Raw genomic sequence first — 22778 nt, 5'->3', positions numbered from 1 at the left:
TCCCCCCAATAGCACAGTGTCGTTCCTTTCAGTAGGCTCTCTATCTGTCCCATCAGCACAGCGTCCCTCCTTTCAGTAGGCTCTCTATCTATCCCACCAGCAGCACAGCGACCCTCCTTTCAGTAGGCTCTCTATCAATCAGTCATCTTTCCAATCTACATTCCTCACTACTCAACATTTTCTACATTACATAATAGGCACTGTGCTGGCTGGGATCAAGATACTACAATTCCCAAACATTATAGGAGTAAATGGCTTTGTTTATGCTATCGGACTTTGGATACAAAGATTAACCTGCTTCTGGCTACAATGGACAACGTCATTTTTTATGTCCTATTTGGCTGTCTCTGATATCCTTGTTGAATCTTGAATTGTCCAGACGATTCTTTTTCCTTGTAAAAAGAGCTCATAAAGGGGGGTGCGGCTAGCAGCCATTAAGATGGCTGCCTGATCGTGGAGCTCCAGCAGCCTGAGAGAAATCTACTAAATATCCTTTCCTCTCAGTCCTTTTGGGCCATATCCAGTGCTGCGAGACTTGTGGTGCCCTCCTGCATCCGATTTGCAGCCCCTGCCTATCACTAACTGGCAGTGGAGCGGCTGTCACTGGAACCTAGGCGGCATCATCTCCTGGAGCCCTGCGGGACTAAAAGAGGGTACTTGGGCCTCCCCGAGGGTTATCTTCCCAGCCGTCTGTGGAAGGTGGGAAGGAGTTTTAGGGTGTTGGGATGTTTTAATTCAGGGAAAAGGCAAGACGGATACATGGATGTTCCTAGTATTAAATGCTGTGATACGACATAGATTCATACATAATTGGATGATAAGTGAGGGGCACTATGGTTAGCCAGGCAGAGCAGCTAGTGTTCCTCAGCTGGAACGTACGGGGTATGAACAACCCGATTAAGGCCATGAAGCTGTTGGCTTACATAGACCGACACAAACCCAAAGTCATACTACTGCAAGAAACCCATGCAGTCCAATCGGTGAATTAAGCATTTGCCAAGAAATGGGGGGGAAATAGATACCACATATTCTTCTCTGTTGCCGGGGGTTATGACCATTGTACACCTCTTCGTTCCATTCCAGCTGATTAAGACCTTAATAGACCAGGGGGTGGGTATGTCCTGGTTTAGAGAGTGTTGGCAGGAGTAAAGACTTTGTTGGTTAACACATACGGGCCAGATGTGGATGACCTTTCCTCTTATACAGACCTAGCACAGCACTGTGACTCTACAGGCGGATTTGAGGTGATTGGGGAGTGGGGGGGGGGGGCATGACATCAACGTAATACTTGATATACCAACAGACCGGTCGACAGTGAGAAGTAGATCACGCACTGCTGCTGCGAGAGTGATTAGCCAGAATAGGATCACGGTACATCTAACAGATGCTTGGAGACACTTCCAGTTCCCCAGAAAATGTTGCTTGCCCCACAAAGCTTTAAGACACTTACAGCTCCCCAGCTGAGTGGGAAGAATTTTGTTTAAAAATGTTAAGGGTCTTCGAGAACACAGCCTTGGCCCCCTCAGAGATACCTAGAGGCAATACCCCGGGTAATAAACCCAATAAACATAAAAGCCGTGAGTCGTCGACCTCAGAAAAACATACTCCTCGAGAGCGTCATGAACCCTCGAGTAGAGAGAAAACCTCTTCGACGCATAAGACGTCGACTCCTTCGAAGACCAAAACTGCGTCATCAACGCCATCGTCGGAGGGGAAATTACTGACGCCTCGTGCCCCTTCCGCGCCATTCGCATCGAACGCTTCGGAGGTTCCTTCGAGAATGTCAGGGACGGTGTCGATCTCATCGACATTGAAGAAAAAAACAATTCCCTCGACAACATTGAGACCAATCTCGAGTACATCGACACCTTTCGTGATTACATCGAGACCCATGACGTCTACCTTGACGTTTTTGAGTCTTTCTCAGCCAGTGTTGACTAATATAGCCCCCTCATCACTTGAGATGGGTTTCACACCTCTTTCACGCTCTGATTATTTCAGGGCTTTAACTTCCACATATGAGGAAGGGGAAGACCCTGATTCAGAAAGGCCCTTTGGTCTACAACCTACAAGATCTGCTCTACCAGAAGTGCTTATATCAGAAGAGGTCAGGCTGAAAGATCTGCAAGAGTCCTTACAGGAGGCCAGTGGCATAGATACCTCTCCAGAGGTAGAGTTTAGTAAACCGGAGCCTGGTGACCATGCAGAAGTAACTTATAGGTCACTCATGAACAGAATAATGGAGTACATGGGGTGGACAACACCCACACTCACTTTTGACCAAGATGACCTTACGGACATTTTAGAAAAGGGGCCTCAAGAAGACCTTATAGTTCCCTTCCATGCAACCTTGCAGAAAAAAGTAATCACAAATTGGGAGACTCCATAAGTAATTCCTGCAGTCAGTAAAAGACTCTCTGCAAAATATAGGACATCGGTTACAGACCCTCCTTATTTATCGAAACACCCAACTCCAGAGAGTCTAGTACTCCAGGCTGCAACTTCATCAGGAAAACAATGAGCGTACCACACAATACCACAGGATCGTGACGACAAAAAATTTGACGCCATGGCCAAGAAGGTCTTCTTGGCATGAAGCATGGCTCTTAAGTCTGCTAACGCCACTTGCACGCTTGCAAGTTTCAGCCACACCCTTTGGGAGTGTGCCTCAATGGCGGCTGACCACCTCCCCGAAGGAGAGGAGAGAGACAATTTCTTGAATATTATCAAGGACGGGGTGGATGCCATGTGCGAGTCCCTCCAAACCAGTCTCGACTCTGTTGACAGCATCAGCAGAGCCATTTCGGCGAGTACCACAATCTGCAGATTTTTCTGGTTGCATAAATCTGGCTTTGCTCCTGATGTGCAATCCAGACTTCTGAATATGCCCTTTGACTGCACCTATGTATTTGGTAAAAAAGCTGATGACAGTTTGGAGAAATTGCAAATTTCAAAGCGGTGGCCAAATCCCTTGGGGCTGCAATTCGACAAACTCCAAATCGCCCCACAGGTATGCCCTGGATGGAAAGGTCCTTTCGCTTTTACTCTGGATTCGGAAAAGGCAGAGGACAGCCAGTTCAAAGGATCCAGAGACGATTCACCCGTGGTGGATGGCACAAAGGTACCAAGTCTGCATCTGCAGATGCTACCTTGCCTTCAGCATCTGCGTCAGCCGCTCCAAAACCCCTCTGAGGTCTTACTACACAGAACACCAGTAGGAGGCAGGTTAACTCAATGTCTGACAGAATGGCTTGGGCATTGGAAACAATTGCCCATGATTACTGCCTGCCTTTCCTACACATTCCTCAGAGTCATCTACCGGGGAACAGATCTTTGATGTTTCCCAACCCGCACTTAATGCGGGAGATTTTGGACCTGCTAGAGAAAGGTGCTATAGAACTAGTACCTGTAGCGGAGAGGAACAAGGGTTGGTACTCCCCATATTTCCTAATTCCGAAAAAGGACGGAAGGAATGAGACCCATCTTGGACTTACGAGAATTGAACAAATTCCTCAGGAAGGACAAGTTCAAGATGGTAACCCTTTATCCAATACTTCAGGCCCTCCAGCTTCAGGATTGGTTGGTATCTCTGGACCTTCAGGATGCTTACTTTCATGTGCCAATCCATCTCAAACACAGAAAGAACCTGAGGTTCGCCATTGGCAGCTCTCACTATCATTTTCAGGTTTTGCCATTTGGGCTGACCTCCGCCCGTGGGTCTTCACCAAGCTAATGGCGGTTGAGGTAGCAAGTCTCAGGAGGGGAGGGATTCATATCTACCCCTACTGGACAACTGGTTGATCAGAGCAGTATCCCCGGAACAAGCTCAAGATCATCTGGATTATGTTTGCCGCTTCCTCCACAAGCTGGGCTTCTCCCTCAACTTCAAGAAGTCCCATATGATACCATCACAGAAACTCCAGTTTATTGGAGCAGTCCTGGACACATCCCTGCGAAAAGCCTTGCTCAAGATATTAAACAGATGGTGACCAGATTTCAAAATGCCCAGCATCTGCTGGCCTTGGACTTTTTGTGGTTGCTCGGCCTCATGGCATCCTGCATTTCTCTAGTGCCAGAGGCTCGCCTGAGAATGAGGTCTCTCCAGTGGGCTTTAAGCACCCAATGGTCGCAATTCTCAGGAAAGATGTCAGATCTCCTACAAATCCCGAATAGAGTCACACGGGACCATCAGTGGTGGGCCTGTCGGGAGAACATCTTGAAAGGAGAAATGTTTTGGCAACCATGGCCGGAGATAACAGTAGTGACGGACGGCTCACTCACGGAGTGGGGAGCCCATGCCAACAATTTCACCATCAGCAGTCGTTGCTCTCCATCGGAGTCCAAACTACACATCAACCTATTAGAGCTAAGAGCAATCAGGTTAGCACTGAAAGCTTTCCTGCCATCAGTACAGGGAAAAATGTTCTGCTAATGACGGACACCACAGTGGGCATGCACTGCCTCAACAAAAGAGGAGGCGTAGGTCACTGCCACTGTGGAGAGAAGCAATGCAGCTCTGGTTCTGGCCAATTCGAGAAGGAATTTCTCTATCAGTAGTTCATCTAGCCGGAGAGATAAACACGGCGGCGGACACTCTGAGCACAGTCTCCCACGAGTGGGAACTAGCTCAGGAAGTCCTTCAAGAGATCTTAACTCTTTGGGGGGACCCCTCAGGTGGATCTGTTTGCAACGAGTCTCAACAAGAAATGCGAACAGTACTGCTTCAGGGAAATTCCCCCGAGAGGAGCACTAGGAGATGCGTTTGTGGTAGACTGGGAGTTTCCGCTTCTATACGCGTTTCCTCCAGTGCCCGTCATTTCTCACGTAATAAGGAGGTTGAGAAGATTCCGGAAAACCATGATCCTAATTGCCCTGGACTGGACCAGGAGAACATGGTACTCGGATCTTCATGTCCATCTGTCCTCTGATTCGTCTTCCACAAAGAGAGGATCTACTCTCGCGAGATGAGGATCAGGTTCTCCATCCGGGTATCAGAACTCTCAGCCTTCAGGCATGGTTTCTGAAAGGCTGAGATACAGATATTGGGACCTCACGGATGACTTAATGGAGGTGTTGCTTTCGGCAGGAAGGCCAGCAACCAAATCACTATACTGCTGCCGTTGGAACAAATTCTGCAGCTGGTGTAGAGATAACAATATTGACCTTTTTTCATGCAACACACCGACAGTATTATCTTTCCTACCACACTTAGCAAATTTAGGACTACAAGTCGGCACAATTAAGGGGTATCTCGCTGCGCTATCAATTTTCAAATACACAGCTGATGAAACCTCATATTTTAAGATGACTTTAGTCATTCAATTTCTGAAAGGGTTGACTAAGGTATACCCTACAACTCCTTTTCAAGTTTCCCTCTGGGACTTAAATCTAGTTCTAAAATTTCTAATTGGCACTTTCTGTGAACCTCTCCATTCCTGTACATTAAGATTTCTCACTCTTAAGTAGCTATAACTTCTGCCAGAAGACTGAGCGAACTACAAGCTTTATCTTGCAAACCTCCACATACTATTTTCCATAAGGATAAAGTAGTTCTTCAGGTGAAGCCTAATTTCCTCCCAAAGGTTGTATCAGAATTTCATATTACGCATAAAACAACATTACCTTCATCCTACCCTCCTCCTCATCCTGGGAAAGAGGAGGAAAGATTGCACAGACTTGATCCAAAGCGTGCTTTGAGTTTCTACATCAGCAGACTTGCAAGGCTTAGGCAAGCAGACCAATTGTTTGTGTGGTATGCAGGGCACAAGTTAGGCCTAGCTATTACCAAACAGACCATCTCAAGATGGATAATTTGAACTATCCTAGAAGGTTATAAATTGGCAGGAAAAGACCCCCGTCAACATATGAGGACTCATTCAACCAGGGGTATCGCAGCTTCGTCAGCTCTCCAGAGAGGAGTTCCAATAAAAGACATCTGTGCAGCTGCCACATGGTCGTCTGCACATACCTTTACCAAATTCTACAGTCCAGATTCCTCCACTAGCCAGGAGACTACATTTGGGAAAGCTATATTGCACTCTGCACACTTAAACCATGCTAATTTGTATTCCCGCCTCCTATACACATTACTGCTTTGGGAGTCTATCAAAGATATGGAATAAGTGGTAAGACACAATCTATTCGAAGAACAAGTTACTTACCAACTGTAACATTCTTTTGACAGGATGTTCCTCCCACGTATTCCTTATCGCCCCTCCCATCCTTCCCCACAGTAAAACTTCCCTTGTAATTGCAGCATACGGTCCCTCAACGGTACTAACCATCTCATCCTGGACAAACGTAGCACTTCAAAACGGAACTGAGCAATGGACGCTGCGCGCTATTGTTTATACCTATGATGACGTTGACGCCGAAACGGAGGCCTTCATGGGACATCGGCTCGAGGGACTTCGACGCACAGCGCCCTCTACTGAAAAAAAACATCTGAGGCCAGCAAGCTGGAAATTATATATCAAAGATAAGGAAGTTGTTGGAGGAACATCCAGTCGAAAGAATGTTACAGTTGGTAAGTAACTTGTTCTTTTCAGCATCTGACGAAGGTACAAATGTGTAACTTGACATGAACTCCCGATTTTCTTGCAAACACCACCTTCCATAGCGGTTAGAATGTCAAACACATATCTGTTCTGCATCGTCATAAGTCAGTGTGCTCGGAGTTCCACCTTGATGACGTTAAATCCTTCTTCAGTGTCATATGCCAATTGGATGAGCTCCCAGCGCACAATTTGGAGCCACTTGGCATTTGTTCTTGTCTGGTTGCTGGGGATAAGTGATGCAAAGAAAGTTTCTGCTGTTGTATAAGTGCCTAAGGGGTGGTGGGGAGGGGTACCCTGCAGGGCAGCCAGAGAGTAGGACTGAAGGAGGGAGCTGGGGTCTGTGAGAAACCAGAAGGTGTTTTATCAGCTAAACCCTGGGGATCTGTCATCCAGGTGGCCAGGACACGCTTTTGGATCCAGTTCCTGGCAGTGGACCAGTGTGGGAGGATCACCTGAGTGAGGGGTTTTCGGGGAGTCAAAATGTGACACCGGATGGTGAGACACGGTATCCCCTTCCTTGTAACACCTTTACGCCATCCTACCAGGTACGATATTTAGGAACTCAATTCCCCACCCCCTTTTTACAACAAAAGCACTTTGTCACAGACAGCCAGCTATAAAAAGAAAACAGACCAACACCTGAGCCATGTACCTGACATGTCCCAATGTTATGGTCAGGTGAGGTCGGGCAGTTATCGGCAATCACTCACACCTGACTTCCATTACACTTCCCCACATGGATAAAAGGCAGAGACTCTGAGCGAGGCAAAGCACATGAGGAAACAGCAGTTCCAAGATGGCAGTTAAACGAGAAGAGAAAGACGGCGAAAGAGAAGGGGGTCACAAGAAGGGAAGTTCCCTTGACCCTTTCGACAAGGAACCGTTACTTTAACGAAATCCCAAGAACAGAAAGTTTAAGACCAGGAAACCAGGCTGAAGAATCCTGCATTGTGTGTCGGAGGTAACCGGATCCCTCCCGCATCAGTAATCAAGGCAGAGAATCTCCAGCCACCGTTGTACCGTCCTTGGCTCAAGGAACAATGCAGAATCAGTGAAATCAGCACAGCTGGTGAGTTGGGGAGACGGATACAAGACTGAAGTCTTTGGTCTGTGTTGAAGCCAAGGTTGTAAGCAGCAACATTGTATGGCGAGTGTTGCAATGAACATTGTTAAAACACGTGTGGTAAGAGACACAAATGAAGTCAAACTGCTGATGAGTGCTTGAAATTTAAAGCAAGCTACAATACTGTTGACGGAGATGTCTGGCACCAAGGTATCCAGCTGAGAAATAATAACAGTAGATACATTTGGTACGAGCATGGCGGAGGGAGATCAATTGAAAGAGAACTAATAAATGTGAATCAAAGTGGTCCTGCAACGGGTCAAGCTAAATCCTGCGCAGTCGAAAGTTTTCGATCTTGAAGAAATAGAGAACGTTTTGAAAAGTGCATGGATTTGGTCGAGTCTGACAGAGGGAGACCAATTGAGCCTCAGCCCGGTGGAGGGGATCCTGGGGTGAATTGGAAATCACCCAGTAAGTTGTACATGAAAATCCTGAGGAGAAGGGAACTTTTGAATGTTTGGTTTGTCGCATCAGGGCCTCTGAAGTAAGAGACGTTGAATGGCAAAGAGACTTGAGCACAGAAGACCCTGATGCTAATGTTTGAACTGCCTCCTCGTGCTAGAGAAGCCAGAGACTGTGCTAAGCTCCAGTGTGCCGCTGTGTCCCGTGTTGAAAATGTGGGGAAGGGAGGTCAATGTCTCAACTATCCTGACATATTTCGTGAACACCTTTCTTTTGCATAACATTGTTTCCTACACTATTTGTATTTAGAAGTAAGGATTGGCAATATGTTTATTAGTATAGGCCCTTTTATTTTGACTAGACACCACTAGGACTGTTATTATTATTTGATGGTCATAGCTTGCTCCCTTTGATTTAGGATTAGGTAGGTGTTTTTCAAACCCACTTGAAGTTCAATAAACACCCTTAAACTGTGATCACTTGTGTCTGTCTTACTGTTTGATAGCATGCCTTCCTTACAGGTCCCAATGAGAAGGATCTCGGTTTTACTGGCATTAAGGCAGAGATCATTAGCAGTGTACCATGCCTGAATAGCAGTCGTACAGTCAGGAATGAGAGGGGAAGAACAGGCAGTGGAGGAAAGCTTGAAGGAGAGCTGTGTGTCACCCACATAACACTGGAAGTGAGGAGGGAAGGCGGAGATCAAATGGGCTATAGGGGCAATGTAGATGTTGAAGAGCCACGGCGAGAGGATAGAGCCCAGAGGGATGGCACAGGTAGAATGTCATGGGGGAGAGAAAAGGGTCCAGTTGAACTTGAGATGTTCGGTCAGAGTGGAAGGAGGTCAACCAATGCCAGGTCTGTGATGCCAAGGGTATCATGGAGCTGATTTATAAGGGTGGCACTGCTGCCTTTCTGTGAGAGAGAGGTTGGTGCAGTAGTCTTGGCGCTCGGTGCAGGCACTGACTCCTGCCTGTACAGTGTTTTCCAGGGACTAGTCAGTCTTTGGTTCTACTTTGAGGTGAAGCCTTGATGTACAAGATGGTGAGCTCACCATCGGGGTGGCTGTGAATGTAGGTTGCGTGTCTTTGGTGAGGATCGGTTTTGGGGCCTAACTTGACGCTGTTGTTATAGCTTGTTAGGTTTGTCTGCATATCTCCTTTGTTGTTAACATCTATTATCATCTACCAGTGTTTGGAGAGAACTAATGAAGAGGAACTGGGAGCTCCTGGTCACCTTGGATACATACTGTGTAAAGAACCAATGTAAATACTTCTGTTTGTGGATTTATTTTTATTTGTGCAAGAAAGAATACCTCTAACCCTTTGTTTCTGCCAATAGGTTAACTCCAGCGACGAGTCTGACAGAGCCAGTGTCCAGCAGCAGATTGACCTCACTGGGGACGATCTGACGGTGCGGAACAACTACCCTCGTAAAACGTCCACCCAACGCGAGGGCCACGCAACCCCTTTGCAGGTTCTTTCATACATATGCAATGTCTGTGGGAAGAACATCAGTGGCTACACCTATTTTAAACGGCATCGAGAGACCTGTGAATCAGCGGGCTTGGGCTACAGGAAATCCTGTGTGCACCCACTGTAACAGAGCCAGTATGGACACCCCAGGCAACGCTGGAGAACATGGTATAGGTTCTGGAATATTTGGAAAGCCCCTGCCTACCCCAAAGTCCTCAGCCCTGTCTTCAGTGAGTGGCTAACTGTTCATCAGTAGACCCAGGTTTTGATCCGCCTTTGGAGTAGGCAATGATATTAAGTGGCACGGGTGGCACCTGGCAAAGTAAACCCTGTAAAGCGGTGCAACTGTTCAACAAGGTGACCATGCCACAGATCAGCAAGCCACGTTCGGCTTGTCACTGATACAGTAAGTGTATGGCTTGCCACCAGTTCAACAAGGGTATGGCCGGTCTCCAGTTCATTTAGTGTATGGCTTGACAACTGTTCAATGTGTGTAAACCAATTAACAAACGGACAGCGCTTCGCAACGTGCACAGCAAGCTTGCCATACAACAGTTCCACAAACATTGAAACTGGCACTTGCTTCTTACGCTCATGGACTGCCACAAATTCATCTCATCCAGTTTCCAGCCAGCCTGAAGTGTAAGAAGTGTTCATGCTACCACCAGTGCACTAAGTGAAGGACCTGCCACCGAATGAAAAGGACTCTACAGCCTGCCACCAATCGTCCACTTCCCCTGCCAGGTCAACAAGTGCAGCGTAAACATCTACCAGGGAGAAAAGAAGGGAAGAGGGCGTCTTATATTGACACTTCCATTGGAAATATGCACAGAATCTGATTACATGTTTTGCGAGAAGTTGAGCCTGTTTAGATATTTTGCTAAGGAGTAATGTGGACTTTGGTGGAGCATGAAATATAAGAAGGCAAGAAAGACATGAGGATAAGGTGTCATGGGGACTGTGGGAGACATGAAGGATAAGGGGTCACGAGAGGCAGGAATGGCATGAGCATAAGGTGCCATGGGGACTGTGGGAGACATGAAGGAAAAGGGGTCACGAGAGGCAGGAATGGCACGAGGATAAGGTGTCATGGGGACTGTGGGAGACATGAAAGATGAGGGGTCACGAGAGGCAGGAAAGACATGAGGATAAGGTGTCATGGGGACTGTGGGAGACATGAAGGATAAGGGGTCACGAGAGGCAGGAATGGCATGAGGATAAGGTGTCATGGGGACTGTGGGAGATATGAAGGATAAGGGGTCACGAGAGGCAGGAATGGCATGAGGATAAGGTGTCATGGGGACTGTGGGAGACATGAAGGATAAGGGGTCACGAGAGGCAGGAATGGCACGAGGATAAGGTGTCATGGGGACTGTGGGAGACATGAAGGATAAGGGGTCACGAGAGGCAGGAAAGACATGCCATGGGGACTGTGGGAGACATGAAGGATGAGGGGTCACGAGAGGCAGGAATGGCATGAGGATAAGGTGTCATTGGGACTGTGGGAGACATGAAGGATAAGGTGTCATGGGGACTGTGGGAGACATGAAGGATAAGGGGTCACGAGAGGCAGGAATGGCACGAGGATAAGGTGTCATGGGGACTGTGGGAGACATGAAGGATAAGGGGTCACGAGAGGCAGGAATGGCACGAGGATAAGGTGTCATGGGGACTGTGGGAGACATGAAGGAAAGGGGGCACGAGAGGCAGGAATGGCACGAGGATAAGGTGCCATGGGGACTGTGGGAGACATGAAGGAAAAGGGGTCACGAGAGGCAGGAATGGCACGAGGATAAGGTGCCATGGGGACTGTGGGAGACATGAAGGAAAAGGGGTCACGAGAGGCAGGAATGGCACGAGGATAAGGTGTCATGGGGACTGTGGGAGACATGAAGGATGAGGGGTCACGAGAGGCAGGAATGGCACGAGGATAAGGTGTCATGGGGACTGTGGGAGACATGAAAGATGAGGGGTCACGAGAGGCAGGAATGGCACGAGGATAAGGTGTCATGGGGACTGTGGGAGACATGAAAGATGAGGGGTCACGAGAGGCAGGAAAGGCACGAGGATAAAGTGTCATGGGGACTGTGGGAGACATGAAGGATAAGGGGTCACGAGAGGCAGGAATGGCACGAGGATAAGGTGTCATGGGGACTGTGGCAAGAAAGACATGAGGATAAGGTGTCATGGGGACTGTGGGAGACATGAAGGATGAGGGGTCACGAGAGGCAGGAATGGCATGAGGATAAGGTGTCATGGGGACTGTGGGAGACATGAAGGATAAGGGGTCACGAGAGGCAGGAATGGCACGAGGATAAGGTGTCATGGGGACTGTGGCAAGAAAGACATGAGGATAAGGTGTCATGGGGACTGTGGGAGACATGAAGGATGAGGGGTCACGAGAGGCAGGAATGGCATGAGGATAAGGTGCCATGGGGACTGTGGGAGACATGAAGGATAAAGGGTCACGAGAGGCAGGAATGGCATTAGAATAAGATGTCATGGGGACTGTGGGAGACATGAAGGATAAGGGGTCGCGAGAGGCAGGAAAGACATGCCATGGGGACTGTGGGAGACATGAAGGATGAGGGGTCACGAGAGGCAGGAATGGCATGAGGATAAGGTGTCATTGGGACTGTGGGAGACATGAAAGATAAGGGGTCACGAGAGGCAGGAATGGCATGAGGATAAGGTGTCATTGGGACTGTGGGAGACATGAAAGATAAGGGGTCACGAGAGGCAGGAATGGCATGAGGATAAGGTGCGGTGGGGACTGTGGGAGACCAGAAAGATAAGGGGCCCCGCAAGGCAAGAAAGTCATGAGGATCAGTGGTCATGGGCGTGTTTGTAAATTCTAGTTGAATGGGGTCTATGGTAGATATGGTGGGGGGTTCTGGTGTATGTGGGGGGAGGTCCTAGGGCTTCTGGAAGACATGATAGGGGATATTATGAATGTGAGAGACATGCGGGACTTGGGGCCCTTGTGTCTTTGTGGCTATGGGAGACGTGGAATACATGGGGTTCAGAAGGACAGTGAATGTGTGCTTATGGGGGTCTGTTTGCACATTTGGTGCAGGGATATTGGGACTGCGGGGGTGGGGGGGCACGAGGAGTCCTGCAGGAGGTTTGCGAGGCATATTGGGGCTGGGACAGACAGGGGGCTGTGCGAGACGAGCCCGCTGAGGGGCATGTTGAGGCTGCGGGGGTAATGGGAGCTGTGATCACATGTCTTCATTTCTGTAGTAATATTACATTATGTGTTTATTTTGGTAACTAAAATTAATATTAGAATCATAATAAAATCCCCCTAAAAATGTATGAAAAGAACACTGAATTTGCAGATTGTTTTATTATTTAAAAATACACATACATTCATATAAAAACATAATAGCAGCCCTGGTTTGAATCTCACGAAGAGAGCAAGTAGGTCTAACATGATCAACAACTTCTCACAAGTCTGACAGTAAGTAGATTTGGGCGAGTCCAGTAAAAGTAGTAGTCACGGTACAGCTCAAAACGACGCAGAGCATCACAGGTTCGAATCCCGGGTCTGTGCTTGGAAACCTCTTTGGTATTAAGCGCATTATAAAAAACCAATTATAATATAATGCAAGTAAATAAGATGTAAGATCACGGCAGGCTCTGGCCACATAAACACCTGAGCTACCACACAGAGGCATGTTTCTTAAAATAAAGTGCATGCACTCCGCAAAAGATACTATTCAGCACTGTGAGTACTAAGGATTTTAACCACTTTGTCTTCACGCCTCCCAGATTCTCTAGTGTGATATGAAGGGATGCCATTTTATTAATTAGCAGAAATGATCTAAAAAAAATGAAAGAAAGAGTTAGTGAATTATTCGCTTTCTTTCAAAGGAATGGAGGTGCACTTTAAGCTTGGGTTGGTAGGAAGGGATACTTTAAAGATGGGTTCTCCACCGCCTAAACATACTTATTTATTCTTTTTAACCAGAAAACGGATTATTTGGTGCATTTTAAATATGACTGACCCCTTCATCTGGCGTTTCGGAAAGCAAGAGGACTCCCTCTGCTTCTTCATTACCGGCTTTGCAGTAGCCTCTGAATAGCATTTAATTATAGTCATTATTTGGGTGGATAGCTCAAGTGCAACGCGCTCACCCTGGGAAGAGGACGATGCTTTGCCATGGGTTGGATGCCCCAGTCGAGCCGACTCAGCCCTTCGTCCTTTTGAGGTCAATACATTGAGAACCATGAGTAGGGAATAGTCGTGTTGGTGGTTATTACAGTGTGTAGAAACTGGAGGAATCCAGCATGACACACTATATTAATCACAACATTATTTTGCACAATAATTATGCATTTTGAACTTAAAGTATGCAAAACCAAAAATACAGAACCAAAACAAATAAACAAAATGATGACTTCTGGGATATCACGCCCTGCCGCTTTTGCATAGGGGCGGAGCCTGTGGGGGAAATGAAGGGAACTTTGGAATATAAAGACCCTGAGCTATGGCTGCCATGGGAGACATGAAGCTTAGATTGGGGGGTCATGCACAGATATGGGGCTGTAGTAAGCAATACTGTAGGGCGTGTAGCAGGACTGGAAGACATGGGGGCTATGGGGATATCTGGTTGTGGGGCTGAAGGGACAGGGTTGGGGCAGGCATCAGAGTGGAAGAGCGGGCGGGCGGGTGCGCTACATGAATTGTGGATTGGTGACATGGAAAGTAGAGAACATTAACTTGGACGGCAACCGCCACATTTTTTATATTGGCAAGAGATGCAATCTCCATATGTGAGTTTATTAGTATGAGATTAGCAAATTTGTGGAACATCCGTTTGATCAAGTTGTCCCAAGTGTAATGTTGTAAAATAATTGTATGTATATGTTTTTGTAATATTGGCTTATGGGATTCTGTGGCAAAGAATAAATGCGTTTAGAGAAAAGTTCAACTAATATTTTGTTAACAAAAAAGGGCAGTGAATGCAGCCAGCATCTGGAAAAAGTGGTTCATCACGCTGGCGCAGAAGGTAAGTCAATATAGTTCTCCAGCATGGGGTCTGGCATGGATTCACATGCTCATGAATATTCCCTGTCGTTAAAGAAAAAATCAGTATCAGTTTCGTTTCTGATCTGTCTTTCTTCGTATTAACCAATCATTGGTCTCTGAGTCATACTGCCCCCAGCCAATGACTGCCCTCTCCCTAAGCCCCTCCCCTGGCAGCCATCCTCAGATTTTTACCGCACGTTCAAGTGTTGGGAGTCCTCGTGCTATAGCTCTCGAGCTTTTACTGCGTTTTGCGTTTTTTCAAAGAGTTTAATCTCATTTTTTCAGTCAATCGAGCCTCAAACTCCACCGTTTCTACTTCCAATCAACAGGGACCAGTTTCGGAATGTTCTACGCCCCTCAAGGGCGAAGTTTCGTCGAGTTACACTTCTTGGAGGTTTCCAGAAGATCTGAGGCCTATCTCGTGGACATGGCGCTCGACACCCCGATCCAAGCTGTTCAGGAAGTGCCCCCGGATTACAGAATGTTTTCAAGGAGGGTGAGCATTCGAGATGTCTATACTGCCTTCACGAAGACAAAACGCACGTGGAGAAGGACTGTGCGTTTTGCAAGAACTTGTCGGAACGGACTATGAGAGATTGTCGGATCCGCCTAGCCAACTGGCTGGAGAAGGGTCCAGCAGGTGAGAAGAAGAAGTAGTCTGAGCGGTCTTCTAAGTCCTGTGAGGGCGCCCCGGCGACGGGTGCCCAACAGAAGGCAAAGCACCGCGAGTCAGCGGGCACCGGGAGCGCCGAAGGGTCGGGCTCCTCAGCTGTCAGGCAGGGCGCACTTTCACCGACGCCATCAACCACGAGCAAACGCTCTGGCTTGGGGAAGAGAAAATCGGAGAACCCGGGTAAGCTTCTGGAGAGGTCCCGGTCGATCCCAAAGGAGTCAGCCGAGGGGGAGCGAGGCGGTGACCCTCCCCCAAGGTGAAGGCCTCAAGCGCGCCCAAGGTGGCGAAGGCCTTGATTCACCCGTCTAAGGCCTCTATCGAGGGAGTCGTGGTGGCCCTGGCGAAGCCTGTGGAAGCTACCCCATTGGAGGCGACCTCGGGGCCCAGAGTTTCCCTGCCACTGCGGAGGGAATCCTCTTTTCAGCCCATCGATAAGACCCCCGTGAGAACCCCGGTGGAAAAAGAGGGGGGGCGGTGGCCATCACGGACACGGATTCAGCCTCTGAAGAGGAGCTCGCTGGAGTCGCGAAGGTCCTCAACAAGAGGTTCGAGGAGGTCCGTTCCCATGGGAGGAATCCCGACGAGGTGGACGAAAAGAGCAACGGTTGCACCGACGAGCCCGTGGAGGGGGAGGACTCTACTCCCCAACCGTCACGCCCGTCGCAGCCAGTGCCCGAGCCTCAGGACAACTCGGGGGCCATCTTGATGGCAATCCAAGCCTTATGTCCAGAGATAAAGACGAGGTTACCCTTACCCCCGACGGACGACCCAGCAGAACCGGGACCGTCAGTAAGCCCTTCAGGCAAGCGGAGGAGAGTTCATCCCCCCGCCCTTCCAGCCTTTGCGGCCCTCTCAGCCTTCATCGCCTTCCCTTGATCCTAGGGAGGAACGGGAACGGATACGGCCACGACGGGGACGGATGATGACGGTGGTGACGATGGGATGGGCCTGCCATCACCACTCCCTCGGGCCTCCCCGCCTGATGAAATTGGCTCCTTCCACGCCATGATTGCCAGGGCATCCAAGCTTTTCCAGCTCTGCTCCGAAGAACAGAAGAAGGAAGGCTTCCTCTATCAATGGCGTGAGGCCAAGAGGAAGACGGTCCTCTCGGTTCCATTACTTGGCGACATCTGGGACGAAGGACTGTCTCTCCTGAAGAACCCGTCCACGACACCCTCCAAGAGGGACCGGTACGAGAAGAAGTATCGGGTCCCGGATTCCACTGCTTTGTGCCTTAGGGCGCAGCCGACCCCGGATTCGGTCGTCTCGGCGACGGCCAAGAAGAAAGTGGCGGGGGCGACGGCTTCAACTTCAACCTCCCCACCGGACGGTGAGGGGAAGAAACTGGACGCCATGGGACGACGAGTCATCTAGTCTGCGGCGACGACAATTAAGGCTGCCAACGCCCTAGCGATTGTGGCCCGCTACGACAGGGAGTTGTGGTTTAAGATCGCTCCCCTGCTGGACTTCCTCCCAGACGACAAGAGGGCGGAGGCCCGGGAGATCTTGCAGGAAGGTGAGGTGGCGTCGGACAACACCATAACGGTGGCCACAGACATTGCTGACACCGGTTTCTGCCAGTTGGGCAACGGTGTTTGCCTTCGGCGACGGGGGTGGCTCAAAGCAACTGATTTCTGTCAGGACGTGCAAACCAAAGCTTTGGACATGCCCTTTGACGGGAACAACCTGTTTGGAAAGACAGTAGATGAATCTCTGCAGGCCATCAAGACCGACACGGAGACGGCTCGGGCCTTGGGAGTTTTGCAGCAATGACAACCACCCTTTCGGAACTCTGGAGGCAAGCAAGGGGCCTCCAAAGGAATCGGTGGTGGCTCCTTGACGTACCGCCAGGCGGCTCGCTCCTCATCGCAAGAGGCCTACAGAGGACGAGGCAAGTCAGGAGGATCTCGTTGTCGTCGCCAAGGAGGCCATCACCTCCGCACGAGTGGGAGAGATCCAGGCCCTCTCCTGCAAGCCTCCATACTTGACTTTCCACAAGACGAGGGTGGTGCTGAGGACGCACCCCTCCTTCATGCCCAAGGTGCCGTCGGACTTCCACCTCAACGAGCCCTTGGTGTTACCAGTTTTTTTCCATCGCCTTCGTCGCTGGCCGAGAGGACTTTGCACTCGCTGGATGTAGCTAGAGTGCTGAAGTTCTACGTGGACCGCACAAAGAGTTTTCGGAAGACATCACAGCTGTTTGCGATCTTTGGACCTGTGAACCAAGGGAAGGCCCTCTGGAAGGCTTCCATTTCCAGATGGCTCTCTGGCTGCATCATGCACTGTCACCGGTTGGCAATCCGACCGTTACCTGGCCGTCCGAGAGCCCATTGACCAGAGCGAGTGCTGCAACCACAGCGTTCTCGTCTGGTGTGCCCCTGCTGGACATCTGCAGGGCTGCTACGTGGAGGTCGACGCACACCTTCACGAGATTTTACTGCGTCAACCGGGATTCCAGGGAGGAGTCAAGGGTCGGCCAAGCAGTGCTGCGCAACCTGTTCGCCTGAAGGTGGGCCTGGTGAGGAGGTAAGAGTTGCTTAATGTTGAGTTGATGTAATGCTTAATGTTGAGCCTTGCCACCTGCAGTGGTTGTGCATGTGTGTACTGCTATGTATTCTTATATTCATGAGCATGTGAATCCATGTCAGACCCCATCCTGGAGAAGGCACAAGTTACTTACCTGTAACTGTTGTTCTCCAGCATGGGTCTGGCATGGATTCACATGTGAACCCTCCCTTCTTCCCCTCTGCGGCTCTTCACTTGGTCCTACTGCCACTTTACGTGCTACCAAATCTGAGGATGGCTGCCAGGGGAGGGGCTTAGGGAGAGGGCAGTCATTAGCTGGGGGCAGTATGACCCAGAGACCAGTGATTGGTTACTACTAAGAAAGACAGATCAGAAACGAAACTGAAACTGATTTTTTCTTTACCGAGGATTCCCAGCCTGATGACGGGGAATATTCATGAGCATGTGAATCCATGCCAGACCCATGCTGGAGAACAACAGTTACAGGTAAGTAACTTGTTCCTTATTGCAGCGTTAATCCAGACAGCATGGAGTTATCTGGCTGATCCCATTGGATGCAGTTTGAAGTATCCTCTGAGATCTGGCTGAGGGAATCCCAAGGATCTGACTGAGCTCATCAAAAGATCTTTGCCAGTCTGTCCTGGGGAAGCCAGAAGGAGATTGGATTGCCTAAGGAATTAGGAAGAGAACGCTACACCTGAAGTAAATATCAAATGGAAGTAAATCTGGGTAGGAACAGAGGCCATCCATGAGCAACACAAGGCTGAGTATCCCAAAGTACTAGTGGGTGGAGAGGGGAACTGAAGTCAGAAAAAAGTGGGCTAGGCTAAAAAGTGGGCGTGGTGGAGGAGCTGAATGGATGGCAGACCGGTAGCGGGTAAGGGCAAACCCTCGCAATTCCAATAGGACGGGCACGGTTGGTTGGATGTAAGCATAGATATGGATGATACAGTGGGATGGGCGGTTTTAAGAGTAGTTGAAAATGGGCTTTTGGCAAACACATGTGTGTAAAAAGGTCACCCTCCCAGGGAGTTTGGCTTGGCTATAAGTGACAAAGGTGAGCCAAGCTGGCAGAAGAATGGCTCTGTAAATGTTACACTGACTATGTTATTAATCATCGAAGTCACCTCTGAAGTTTGTGTTTATATGTAGTTGAAGTACAGGGATGCCAATTTCGATCAGAAATAATTTACAATCAGGCATTTGCAGATGGTGGAGGCATTCCCCGGAAGGGTGGCGATACAATAGCTCAAAGATGACAACAAGCGGTGAACTAAATGGGGGAAGAGAACAGGGACAAGACCCAAAACAATAACCTGGGCAGGTGAGTGCGGTACACTAATCAGAACTATAAAAATATCCACCATTAAATTATTACTTAGCATTGGAGGGTGCAGTGGAGTCGGGTTTAAGGGCTGGGGCAGATAAAGAATTGTGTAGCATGGAAAAACTCATGTTAGGCAAAGGAAAGGTTGTGCAACACTAAAGCAGCATTGAACTGCAATTCCCAGCAGTACCTGGGGCATTGCTGTAGTCTAGCACGTTCACACGCAACCACAGCTGTTTTTTGAATGAGGGACAGCTTATTAGCGGCGATGGCGGGATGCAGCAGCGTTATAGGAGAGGCAACCCGTGGGGCTCCCGGACACCAGAGCTAAGCACTGATATGCCCGGTTGGTGTATGCTGTGGTAGTCACAGCATGTTTTCCGGCTGGATGAAGCGGTCACATTGCTATGCTTTGAACATTTGGTGAAGATGCCCCAAGGGGAAGCGGGCCATTTCATTATGTGTTACAACCATGTATGACTGACAACCATTACACTCTGATAAGGAAGTAGCCCAGAATCTATTTGTGTTTAGAGGGAAAACAGAGGAATTAAGGGTACGGCTGGTACGCATGTGCTTGCATAACACGTGTTAGTACAGAGAAGAAACCAGCATGCACACCAATATTTAACATTGGAAAGCTGAATCAAGCGCTTGTTTGCTTATGCCTGCCCCTGTGCCATATGTTAATATATTCATTGTGGGAGAATCTCCCAGTAAGTCTCATTCTGCTTGCTAAATGTTGTTTGATGTTTCATACCCATCATGTTTTATGTTGCATGTTTCCATTGCTAAGGCTTGCTCGGACTACAATGAAGTAGGAGCATGTTATGATAAAGGTTCAGGTTACAGGAGTATAAGGTTCAGGATAGGACAGGATCACAGGAGTGTACCACACAAGGGCGCAGGGTGTTGGCGTCCCGCTCCTCTTTCTGCTTTGTCACAGGAGGGCCTCCTTACTGGGGCAAACTTTGGCCACGCCCCCTTTGCTTTCTTCAAGACCCACGCCAGCCCATCAGGGTGAAGCCCGCGGGCAAGGGCACGGGGTGTTGGCCTTGAAGGGGTTTTCGCGGCATCATGGGTTGTTCCATGAGCTGCTGCTAAGCTAGGCTGGAAGATCATCAACCTCCACCAACCCCTGTGAAGTAAGGTGAGCGTGAGAAGGGGACTGGTGGGGGTGGTATTTTGGACTAATGAGGCAGATGCTTGCTCCCTCAGAAGGCCTTGGGAAGCTTGTAACTTCGGAAAACTGGCATCACGAAGCAGAAAAAAACAACCTAACAATGGAGACCCCACTTTCTGCACCATTTCCCCCACTTTTTCTAGCCAAATCTGCCCTCTTAGCACGCATACGAACCAACCTTGAGCTAGAACCCAAAACCAAAAGATGGAATGCTTTGAGAATGTTAATAAAGAAGAATTAGAACACATGTAATACACATTCAAACACAACAGTCCATACAACATGGACAATTAGTTAAAGGAGCATCTCTGGAAGCTCCCGGTTCCCCTGCAGTAGCTCCTGCCTACATGGTTATGCCCAACACCCAGAAGCTGGTTTTAGCTCCTGCTCATCAAATCTCAATTTCAAACCCTGTAACGTAGTTGCTCTAGAGCCAAAAGAAGCAGCTCTACGGGCATTACTACCTTCCCAGTCACCTCCTGTCTCCAGAGCAAATCTGTGGGTGCGAGAACACATCCTTTCTTTTTCCAGAGCTCCTGGTCTTCCCTAGGGGCTTTCCCTTGCATTTATATTATCTGCAGCAGTGGGACTGTGGTGTACACGGCTGGTAGCTGTACCTGCTCGGGCAAAGTTTCCCCTTTTCTGGGAATCTGTAAAAAGTAAATATGCCTCTTCTTTCGCCACCTTGTCTGCGCCATCATTCCTGAGAGCTATTGAATTGGTGTGTGCCACGCATTTAACTAAACCTATCACTGCTGGCAAAGTTAAGGCTTCAGTTAACCGAGATCGCAGCACAGCATGCTGGACAGGCGACCTGTTGGACCCCCTACACCCTCTTCTCTGCCACCTTGATAACCCAGAATGTACAGTTGAGGTGACATACACAGTCATTTCCAGCACCTCCGTGAATGCCACTAGTTCCGCCGCTTGCACTGAGTAATGAGAAGGCAACCATCTCTTCAGTCTGACCCGGTAATCCTCTTCGAGAAGACCCACAACAGCTGCACCGTTATCCCTCTCACACGTCTCCTGGTTGATGGTTGAAGACCCATCAACAAAAATCACCTCACCATTCCACATTCCTGCTTCAGTGGGTGTGAGGATGTGTTGGTTCCCTCTTTCCTGCTCCAGTGACTGTAAGGATGTGTCTATTCTCTCTTTCCTACTCCAGTGGCTGTGGGGATGTGTCGGTTCCCTCTTTCCTGCTCCAGTGGCTGTGGGGATGTGTCTGTTCTCTCTTTCCTGTTCCAGTGGCTGTTGGGATGTGTCGGTTCCCTCTTTCCTGCTCCAGTGGATTTGAGGATTGTGTCGGTTTCCCCATTCCTGCTCCAGTGGATGTGAGGAGGTCTTGTGTTAAGACTGATTTTCTATACTCTGGCCTGGTGGACAGATGTATAGAAGGCCATTGTGACAGGGACATCTCTGGGAGCTGTAGCCAAACCAGTTCAAGGTAGCAGTGACGAGAGGTCTAGGCTAAGTCTCAAGAGGTGGTGAGATTGTAAAGGGTCCAAAATGAGTAGACCTAATGGGAATCACAAATTACACTTCGACAGTATATATACAAATTACAGTTATTTATTCATGACCAAATATTACTATGAAAAATGACTACTAAAGTATCACACAACACTAATAATAGATTACATACTACAGTCACTAGAGTAGGGCAGAACACAAATCAACCCCCTCTAAAACTAAGTACAGAATAGTTTATGCACCACAGGTCCACAGAGAAATAACCCTAACTTCAAAAATCTTTCCCTAACTTTTCTGGGGCCGTATGACCAAAAGGTCAGGAAACATTCTGACACAGTTTGTGATGCAGGAAAAAATGCAGATAGCGTGTCTGGGGTCCAGTGAACAGTTCCAAGGGTTAGAGGATAATTTATTCTAACTAAAAGAAGTGTCCCCACTTCCGGAAGGTTTGCATGATTAAACAATGCCTATCCAAAGTATAGCAAAGGTTTTATCAAAGTTAGGAAAACTTTTAACAGGAGTTTAGGGGCAGGTAAGAACCACTGTAACTCACCCCCCATACTCTGATTCTTCCCAGGACTTGGCAAGTCGATGGAAGGTGGTCAGATGTTGTCTTTCCCCCGCCATCAGCCTCAGTCCTTGATTTGCAGGAGTTGCAGGTGGAGCAGATCTCTGGTCTGTGTCTTTGGCTGGTGCAAGGACTTTTGGATGCAGAAAGCAACACAACCCAATGCAGGGCCCCTCTCAGGACTGAACTTGACTCAGGTAAGTAGTTTCGGACAGTGGTCACCGCAGCACGGCGACGCAAAGGGACTCACTTGTCGCTGTCAGACTTTCGCTCCTATTTCTGGTCCCCTTGATGCTAGGACTCATAAATTCCACTGAGGTATGTCTGGTAGGACAAGCCAGGTATCTCCCAACTTCCAACGCGAAAGGCGACGTCGGTACTCAGAGCTGGTCAGCCACAGGATGGTCCCAGGACACTTCCGACTGCGCTTCAT

At 48.8% G+C, this 22778-nt stretch overlaps 1 protein-coding gene across 6 annotated transcripts in view; it reads left to right on the top strand.

Moving 5' to 3' along the window:
* The window catches only part of LOC138511158 (THAP domain-containing protein 8-like), a 194376-nt gene extending 179882 nt beyond the window's left edge, over nt 1-14494 (top strand). The window contains exons 4-5 of one of the 6 annotated variants that reach the window (XR_011280580.1): nt 9424-10641; nt 10711-14494. Coding sequence is in view for 1 of the 6 variants with exons in the window: in XM_069626662.1 (XP_069482763.1) it covers nt 9424-9684 (261 nt within the window). In the remaining 5 variants the exon portion in view is untranslated. Of the gene's footprint in view, nt 1-9423 lie in introns of all 6 variants that reach the window. The other 5 variants (XR_011280579.1, XR_011280581.1, XR_011280583.1 and 2 more) reach the window with 5 other exon arrangements.
* Nucleotides 14495-22778: the final 8284 nt, after the last annotated feature.

The sequence above is a fragment of the Ambystoma mexicanum genome, chromosome 6p (genome assembly GCF_040938575.1).
Source record: "Ambystoma mexicanum isolate Mex_15411 chromosome 6p, UKY_AmexF1_1, whole genome shotgun sequence".
Lineage (NCBI taxonomy): Eukaryota > Metazoa > Chordata > Amphibia > Caudata > Ambystomatidae > Ambystoma > Ambystoma mexicanum.
Note: the sequence above shows the minus strand (reverse complement) of the source record. Positions and strands in the feature narration are given on the sequence as shown.